This window comes from Mercenaria mercenaria, chromosome 13 (assembly GCF_021730395.1).
Source record: "Mercenaria mercenaria strain notata chromosome 13, MADL_Memer_1, whole genome shotgun sequence".
Lineage (NCBI taxonomy): Eukaryota > Metazoa > Mollusca > Bivalvia > Venerida > Veneridae > Mercenaria > Mercenaria mercenaria.
Genome location: NC_069373.1, coordinates 36,455,588 through 36,465,549, shown reverse-complemented (window position 1 = coordinate 36,465,549; position 9,962 = coordinate 36,455,588). Strand labels below are relative to the sequence as shown.

Below are 9,962 nucleotides of genomic sequence, written 5' to 3'. Positions count from 1 at the left end.
TCGTTTGCGCAACAGTTTTATTAAAATAATATGGTAATTTACATACAAAATGATCTTTCCTAATATTTAAATAATATCACATAAGTTAATGGGCGAATGATATCTGAAATATGAGAGGTTTATAGGCGCTTTGCCACCATGAGATCTTGTTCTATACATATGAAGAGGCTCCCTTCAAGCGTTTCTGCCATGTAGTGTCTATGAGGCCCCTTTAGAGGTACCAGCCACTCAAAAAGTTGGGATCTCTTCAGCGGTACTTGCAGCTCTTATAAAACCGCTATTGGGAGGTCACAGACAAGAGCTCATTTTTAGAACACAATGTCATTAATATAGCAAAAACATGAATATACAATAAGCTCCAAAAGCGCCATGATGTTATCAATGCCAAGCGTAAATGTAATGACTGGTGATGTGGAGATCATTTGTAATGTATCTGTTCATGGCAAGAGAATTCAAACACTGGCCGGCAGCAGACTCTCATTACAACCGTGACAACCTGGCGTGACGACGTTTCTATCACTCCAGTACTTGGTCCTATTTCCTTTAGATCATATCACCATGCGCTATTTGCGCATGGGTTGAAATTCTCCTGCTTGAGAATATGTTGTATTCCATAGCACACATCCGGCACAAACCTTGAGGGTTTGGTCAGTTCAGGCTCATGCAAAATGTCTCTATGTCCGTGGTACACATCATCACTTGGGCTGCCACCCGCAGTCGTCTCCTCGGGTTTAAACACCCCGGTTCCGACGAGAAGGCTTTCCATTGAGCGTACTGTTTGTTCGTACAAGTTAATACCCTTTGGAATGGACCTACTGACCGGCAAATGGTCGCTGTCATTGTCCTCATTTATGTTACCATTTTGTCGATTCTGCCACGCCCTCTTCAGGTACCTGTCATAAAGGTTGGCTCCGACAATGTCGACATTTGGGTTGTCGCTATAAAAGATAAAGAATCATTGAAACAACATTAGTATTCACGATTTGTATATATATTTTTTGTTGAAACTACAAAAATCAACTGTTCTTTAAAATCACGGACCTACGCCTGGTACAGTAATATATTAGTGCTTTTAAACTACGCTTACCCAACAAAGTACAATTTCCTGATCGGTCGGGTAATGCCCATATTCTTGGCAACGTCACCGATCACGTGCTCCGCATATCTGTACGTAATCTCACAGGGCTTTCCAATCAAGGCACGATATTCCAAATCTCTTCCCGTGATTTTCTGTAAAGTAATTGCAGAAAAGGGTAGAATTACAAAGCATACTTATAAATATATGTGACATTATCATCTTAACCCTTACCCTACTAAACATTTATAATGGTCTGGTCCATCATTCAATTTGGGCAGTACCATTTATTATTCGAAGGGGTGTTTACTGAAAATATACTGACTAAAAAGCGAACAGTGCAGACCATGATCAGACTGCATGGATGTTTAGGCTGATCTTGGTCTGTACTGGTCACAAAGGCAGAATCACATGCCGCCAGCAGGCTAGAGGTTTATAAGGCATAAAATCATAATGCCTTTGAATATGCTTTTTATAACAGGCACAGTGTCTGAATATGAATTATCTCATACTGCAATATGCATTAGAAGGGCAATATAAAATTATATATGAGTGTAATGTGAACACATTAATTGGAGGTACTGTACGCACCTTGTACAAAGCTTCCAGACACACCAAGAAAGCTCCGTGCCCTAATCTAGGCATACAGGCTTGATGCATAAAAACGAGATCCATATTGCATGCGATCACGGGCAACTGTTTCACGTCTGCAACAGATTTAGGGGTGTGGCTTGTGTTCGGAACGCCCTCAGTCAGCAACAGATCAACCAGTAGCTGGAGGTGACTTTCCCAATGCGTCGGTTCACCAATCAGAAGCACAGCTGAAAAATATATACATGTAAACTTTTATAACAATATTTTACTTCCTTTATTTACAATTGAAACTGTTAAGTATTCATTTAGGAAAATGGCTTAAATATGCATAAGTAATATGTAATATTCATTCACAATATTACATTAGATATCTGAGGATCTCAGAGCTTATGGTAGTGTGACTTCAGCCAAGAAAGTCCACTATTTCTAGGGGTAACCTGGACCAAATTTTTAACAAGGCATGTTATTTACCGAAATGTTCGTAAAAGTTTTGTAAAAAAAATAAGGTTTTCTTCATTCACTTTAGGTGAAATAAACTGCTGGCATTGCATTGTTTTGTAGAATTATTGCAACACATATTTCATGAATTGTAAAAAAATATGTCAAAAGGTCAAATTCCTGCTAAAATACAAACTTTACCTATAAATCCTGTTGAAAGAATTCAAAGAATGGCACAAAAAGATTATCTTATACAAAGAATGACAATTATTGATGTTTTACAGTAAAAACTGTTGTTAAAGGTACGCGTGCTAATGTGACTTTATATGCGCATTACAAGCAGGTAAACAGAAAAGTAGAAGTTGATACATATTGACACATGTGTCTAATTTTCTTCCTCAAGTTATGCAGGAATTAAAAAACACATTTTGTGGTCAGTTTTTAGTTCTATTTCATGTTTAGTATTCCCCCAAGGATAGGGAGTTTTTATCCATTATGAGGTCAGAACATCTGAATAGCAACATAATTATTTGGTTCATTTTCGGGAATTGTTTTAAATTTTGTATAGTAGTATATTTATTTATATTTTATTAGTACATTTATTTATATTTGTTATCATGGACACGGATAATGTCGTGTTATCCATAGTCAGGTTTTCAATGCTATTCAATTATTGCCTCAAGCAAAGATTTTCATACAAAAATAGAGTATATTTGTGCATAACTTGAAATATATGTACCTTGATAGAACCTTATTAAACGTTTTTAAAACGTTTCGACGATGTCACTGAAATAATTAAAAGTCTAATAAATCAGTTTTACAGGAGCTTAAAAAAATAATCACCGTCATATTTTCAAAAAAAAATATATAATCAAATTCGGTTTTAAATGTCAAAACTGAAAACAAATTGACACTATTACCCTGCTTAAACGTAAGAAAGATATCATATATAACCTATTTCTTCAAAACCCTTGATAAAAAGTTGACATAATCTATCTCAAAAGGGGATATGGTAGGTTGACACTACTGTCGCCCCTTTTTCGTTAGAGAACGGGGCATCAATCCTGTGATGCGTGTATGTGGTTTACGGTCACATTTATTTTACAACGGTGTCCCTTTTTTAGTGTAGTGAGAAATGTTCAGTGGGAAGGACTCTAAGTGGCTGGGGTTACAATTTGTCAGTGATCATTGCTAATGGTCAGTGTGGAGTGACCACAGCTCTGAGTACTTATTACAGAACATTGATCATATAGTAGTGTTCACGGACTGTGAGTATTACTTACTGGGTAGTGTTCACTGTACTGTGAGTACTGCTAACTGAGTAGTGTTCACGGCACCGCGAGTACTGCCCACTGAGTAGAGTTCACTGTACTGTGAGTACTACTCACTGAGTAGTGTTCGCGGAACCGTACGTACTGCTCACTGAGTAGTGTTCACGGTACTGTGAGTATAGCTCACTGAGAAGTGTTCGCGACACCGCGAGTACTGCTCACTGAGTAGTGTTCACGGTACTGTGAGTATAGCTCACTGAGAAGTGTTCGCGACACCGCGAGTACTGCTCACTGAGTAGTGTTCGCCGCACTGTGAGTTCTGCACACTGAGTAAAGTTCACGGTACTGTGAGTACAGCTTACTGAGTAGTGTTTAAGGCATCGTGAGTAGTGCTCACTGAGTAGTATTCACAGTACTATGAGTAATGCTCACCGAGAATGAACTTAAGAACATGTTGTTTTTTTTTGCATAAATACTTTTGAAATATGAAATTGTCCTGAAATCATATGCTAAAAATATACTTTTATCTATCCGATATTTGAGTTTTGATTATTACTTGACTTTTTGACTTTTAATATGCATAATACATTTAGGCAATTTATGTTAAAAAGATACTCATAAAATCTGACATATCGTAGTAAAATAGTTAAGAGAAAAATAATTAAAATCTATATGAAAATGTAGATATGATGGTGTGTTTAAACATTGTAGTCATCATTACTTTTGTAGCGGCCATCTTGGATGAACATTTTGGTATATAACTTACATTGTTAAAAACTGGTTCCGTGTTCAACTTTTTGAATGGCCTAATTGTTGCCTTACCATTAGGACTTGATCGGCAACTAGAGAGGTCATGGGTTTGAGTTTCGCTACAGCGGAAATTTACCATATATTTTAACGTATGTGTAAATTAAGAACAAAAAACATTTACCTTCAAGCGGAGGAAACGTATTGTCGTCTGGATGACTTCCGGTAGCCACAGCATTCCTGTGCTCGTGATCAACCATGTCTAACAGTTGATAGGCACGCTGCACGTCCTCTATCGTGCACACATTTGTAAATCCAAGACTTTAACTGGTTAAGGAATACAACTGTCGCTTTGAACTGATAACCAAAACAAGGCACTTACTGGTCGAGGCGGGTTCGAGTCTTAATATGGCTACAGGAATGCTAGCAAATACTAATTTAATTTATAAAACGTTTAGAGAATCTAAAGTAATCTCGGGTATAATTATGTTAACAACATGGTCTCGATTTTGCTGTATGTTAACAAACTGACAGTTTGTGGGAAAATCACAATTTTTATGACATTTGCGTATAAAAATCTATGCACAACGTTGATTCGAATGAATCTAAATGGCGATATTTAAATTTTGCAAGGAAAGGATACTCTTTTGCGATATCAACTTTGTATTCTTGTCCAACGACAAGAACATGTTTGTCGTGGAAGTCTGTCAACAGTCTCGCCGGCGTCGGCGCATGGATCACTTGATTTGGCGTCACCTGTGACGTTATTAAATTTTATTTATCAAAAAATTTAGACTCTGTTTACTAAGAATAAGAATTTTATGTGCACACACATGGCAAAAAAACGAGCAAAAAAAAAAAGAAAAAGATACACAAATCTGATTCATCTATTTGTTAAACATTTTATAAATGAAGAAATGTGATACAAGGTCTTGAAACTTTTCTTTCATTCACAATAAAACGATTATATTTTATGTTACCTATGTAAACTTGGTGCCTACCTGAATATTGAGCCATTTCTGTATCTGAGTCGCCTTGTCATTACTCCTATTACAAGCGTTAGTCACAAACGCTACCGGAACCTTCAGGCGGCCTTCATCGTCCTCCAGGAGCCGTATCGCCTGTTGGGCGGCACTCAGGGGAGTCGAACCTCGAGCCAGTACACCGTCGATGTCGAATAGTATGCCAAAGTCAGCCTAAAAAAAAAAACAGTTCATTTTTTGTCTTCTTTAGTACATTGACCCTGCATACACGCAGTATTTATCAAAGCATTTAACTGACCCAGATAAAACAGCTGATTTTACTACGGAGGAGTAAACAAGTTATTGAGGTGTACTACATTTGTTAAGATTATAATGGTAACTGGGTCATACAAAATTCGGTTTGTACTGAATTTTCAAAATAGGTATAGCATATCGTCGACCTCAGCAGAAACGGATATACCTGAAAAATACCAGCTTTTCGGGAGACACAAAAAACGAAAATTCAAAAACAGCGTATCTGCAAATAGAAGTACACAATTTGAAAAAAAGTCAGCGTCAAAAAGATGTATTTGAAAACTGCATGAATATGATTTATAAGAATTCCAAATAGCTTCATTTATTGCTTTACTTTTGTGCAAAATGGCGATCCATTGCTAATACGTCTTTTTCGCCCGCCGATGAAATTTACTTTACATCGTTTCCTCACAAGCCGATTTTTGACCTTTGCGACTGCGCGGGAACAAATATCTTTTCGAAAATGACTTTGGCAAAAATGCAGGTACGTCCTTTTTGACTGAGGCCGACGATATACTTTATTGTAAAATTCTGTTAATAAATTAAACAAAAAAATATATCTAGCCTAAAATATACTAATGGGAATGTTAGAGATTCAAATTCGCCTTGTTTTATCAACATGCGTGTCGTTGGCAGTCAGCTCCGTTGGTTCTATGAATCATCTTACCTATATAAGCATGCTTACCTTGTCTTCAAAGCTGTCCGAAACCTTTCTTACTTCAGAGCTGTCTGAAAACAACACAAAACTTCATTAAAAAACAAACAAATAAATAAATAAATATAAAATACTAATGAAGTAGGCTATGACGTGATTAAGGCAGATAAGTACAGGCTTTGAGGCATCGTGGCACCATATCATAACCATATATCTAGCATTCCTTTGTTCGTGCGAAATGAAGTAGCTGACTTCAAACCAACTTGTCGAATCAGGTATTGATAGCCGGACATGATAAGCTAGTATTTGGCTTTTGGATGTGATATACGCTAGTCGTTGGTTCTTTAGTAAATTTCACTAGATCGTGTCGTTTTACTTTGTAGGAATCACACCAAACATTCTAAAACTTAAGATCATGCATGTATCAAAAATCGTGCGCATGCGTCTACGATAGCAAAGCTATGCTTTTTTGGCTTCGTTGGCTTCTTCCGAGTACCGCAACTTTTCTTCAGACTTTATTTGCGTTTTTTTTTGTTTTTTTTTTAAACAGGTAATAAAACATTTGACAACGTGAAATCATGAGCACATGATGCATGAATGCACTTCTTTTTTAACGTAATGCTAAATTTGATTATAGATAAAACAACAGTATAATAATCAGAAAATGTTAAAGTTAAGTCCATTACAGTCGGTAGGGCGACTTCATAGGGCAAAGCAACCGTTGAAAAACAACAAATTGTAAATAAATAATTTCACTGTCGTCAACAATTATGAACCAATACAGCAAATGAACAAAATGTACACAATAATAGTAGTTAAAAAGGTTCTGGCTAAGTTTGCCCCATCACATTAATTAATTAATTATGTAAAAGCGTAAAACAGCAAAAAAAAAAATAATAATAATAAATAAATTAAAAAAAGAATAAAATAAAATAGCCGCCGATTCATATAATCTGACATTTTTATCTCTATGTCACTATTTGTTATGCGCTAATTCTAATTATACTTTGAAATCATGTATTAAATCAAGGGCAAGTCTGTTTTCATAATTATCTTTGTAGACGTGCGTTAGTAATGCCCAAACAAACACCATATATAGGGCAGTGACGTTTGACATAGAAATCTTGACCTAGGGTGAAAATGACCGACTTATGTTTGAAAATGTAGGAAAACCGCCCTAACAAACTTTATAAGGTTTTGTAGATACAAGATAATTTTAGTTCATTTTTCACATTGAACTTCTTCTTTTTTTCCCAATAATTTCAAAATTAAATATCGATTTTGAACACAGAGTTTAAAAGGTGAAGATATAGGTGGTGTTCAAGCTATTGAAAATGAAAAAGATTGGTACAACAACCAAACGTGTTGATAACCAGCTGTTTGTCGCGGCACTACCATACCCTGATTTTAGCTATTTTCTGCGGTCAAAGGTGAAAACGCCTCTCTGAGAAACCGTACTACTGTGAAAGCAGGTAAGCTATGTCCAAATCCGCCTATAGTGTCATATTTTAAAAGCCTATTTCATGGGCTGAGAGCCCAAACTATTGAAACTGTATATAAAAAAATAGTTTCACGCTCAGCACTCGATTTATAGCGTTAGTTCAGTGCTCACTTGCGTTCTGGGCTCTATTAGTATAGATAATTACTAGTATTTAGTTATATTTAGTGTAAAAGGAATAAAAAGGGTGTTACGGATTAACAGTACAATCAAACATTTAACATCAAAGACAATCTGTCAACAGACCTTCCAACAAGCAGTGTATTCAGTATAGACACTTCCAAGTAAAGGAACTGTTGGTGGTCCTTGTGTACATGTTTAACTGTATCCGACACAGTCATACCGTTTTATGTTTTTAAATCAGTACAAATGTATTTATGTAACTCGAATCAGCGAATGGGGGTTTCTTTTTGTCTACTTATTTCTATTTGTGAATCATTCACCGTTTATTTAAAGCGCACTCAAGAATAAGCCGTGTCTTCAATTAAGGACATGATATAGCATTTAATTTACACGCTTTGTTACGATGATTTTTGGTAACTAAATATAGGTGTTTACATCCTCTGGACTACTTTTTTTGTTTTGTTTTAATAATACTTTGACAGGACAATCTAAAAACAACATTTTAATATGAATTTTCCCCCGAATTTTCAACCGATTTTTGTCTGGTATTTGGAATACTTTGATTTAGTACAAATTGATATGTCGTCCCATGTCAGCAGTGCTAAAAGTATGGGTACTTACCATACATGCATGAACGACGTCTGTACTCGTTGTCAAGTCTACGAACCTCAATACCCTGTCTTTTGTCATTGAGGATAAATTTCGTCTCTTGCGGCATCTCCTCGACCAGGTTCGGACGTGCGTCCGCCTTGTGGTCAACCATTGCTTCAAACTGTTCGTCTCCAAGTTTAAATACTACACCCATTTCACAGACTGTACCCATTTTTTATGTCTGAAAGAACACGTATCAAGGCTAGATTTCCAATGTACCCGTACTTGTTTAGCTGTGTGTTGTATCCAAGATGCAACTGCTTGATTTATATGGAGAATGACATAAAATTAGAAGTTCAAGTCATTCATTTCCAATAAAATAACACTTTCACGTTATTATGTCGTGCTATTTGATCAATGGTGAAAGTTTCATCGTTCAACATTTTGTAGGTGTCGGAAGCGTAAGAATCATGTACAAGAAATGCAGATATATCACCGTCTAAATATGTAATGTTTCAAATCATAAGGAATATAGAGAAAGTCTGGAATGAATTATATCTTTTGTAAATAAATGATATTTCATATTGTTCCGGTTGTGTCAGTAACATAATTTGAAGTGACACATTGGAAAAATTCATCCCTTAAAATTTTGTTTACCTGAAAATGTCAAATTTAACCGATTCCATTTGTGAACTAGAGTACTGTGCCTGGTTTTATGTTTTAAGCAAACGTGTTACAAAAGACTAAATTTAAAAAAAGAACAAGGGTAAAATTCCACTTTTATAAGACTTAGATTTATCATTTGCATGAACTATGTTTACATATGTATTGGATTATATACGTTGTTAGAACTATGAAATTCTATTCTTCATTTTTTGACCTCCACCCACCCCATGCCCCACGTCCACGCACACAGGTTGTCTTATATCAAGTTTTATCAGCTAAACAATCTTATTTTGTACAATAAAAAATATCACGTTTACTGAAACAAAAACAAACCGGATTCTTATATTGCTAAGAACACAACTGCGTTAATTGTTTGTGACATTTTTTTGTTTGTTTTACTTTTAAATTCAGTTAAGGGGCTGATTTACATACGACCATTGAAATCGCCCCGAAAGCATGAAACGGGGCGGGGATGGTGGTTGTTTTAAAGAACTAATATACAGAGGTCAAAAAATAAATATCTAAAGACAAAAATAAATTCCTAGGAAATTGACTTACCGATCTTAAAAAATCCGAATTTATCTCAATATGTGGTGTATTACCACAAGCCGACATCCCTTTATAGTTTCAAAAGATCTCGGTCAGGATATGCGGGAAAGTGTCCCGTGCGTGATCAGGGATTATGATGTCAACAAATATTTTTTAATGATTTAAAAATATATATAGATATATGCGATATTACGTGCAAGACCTTGAAAAGCCGTGGCAATATAACTGATTAAAGGAGAATGACACATCTGATACATGTATTGTTGATTTCCCTGAAGCGTGTGATCACGTTCAGCACCATGCACTTACCAGGTTTCCATGTGTGGTTTCCTTGCAAAGGCATTTCAGTATTCACGTTTAAGCTTCTACACGTAATCCGGTACAGCTCAACTATTAGGCCTAGTTCAAACAAAAATAAAAATTAAATTCACGTAGTCGGAACACCTCATGTTCTAATGCGGAGTAGGATGGCCACAAT

The 9,962-nt window shown here is 35.9% G+C and overlaps 1 protein-coding gene across 2 annotated transcripts; it reads right to left on the bottom strand.

The window, feature by feature from the left end:
- On the bottom strand, positions 1–9,627 carry LOC123528835 (haloacid dehalogenase-like hydrolase domain-containing 5). 2 transcript variants are annotated; one of them, XM_045308862.2, is made up of 9 exons: positions 9,494–9,627; positions 8,300–8,510; positions 6,088–6,131; positions 5,127–5,321; positions 4,769–4,881; positions 4,310–4,446; positions 1,667–1,896; positions 1,088–1,230; positions 1–938 (listed from the first exon to the last, which is right to left on the bottom strand). In XM_045308862.2, the coding sequence occupies exons 2-9, from the start codon at positions 8,499–8,501 to the stop codon at positions 554–556; spliced, it is 1,449 nt and encodes a 482-aa protein (XP_045164797.2). In that variant the 5' UTR covers positions 8,502–8,510; positions 9,494–9,627; the 3' UTR covers positions 1–553. The 2 variants fall into 2 exon arrangements, with proteins under 2 accessions (XP_045164797.2, XP_045164796.2); XM_045308861.2 differs by lacking the exon at positions 9,494–9,627 and having other exon boundaries at positions 8,300–8,589.
- Positions 9,628–9,962: the final 335 nt, after the last annotated feature.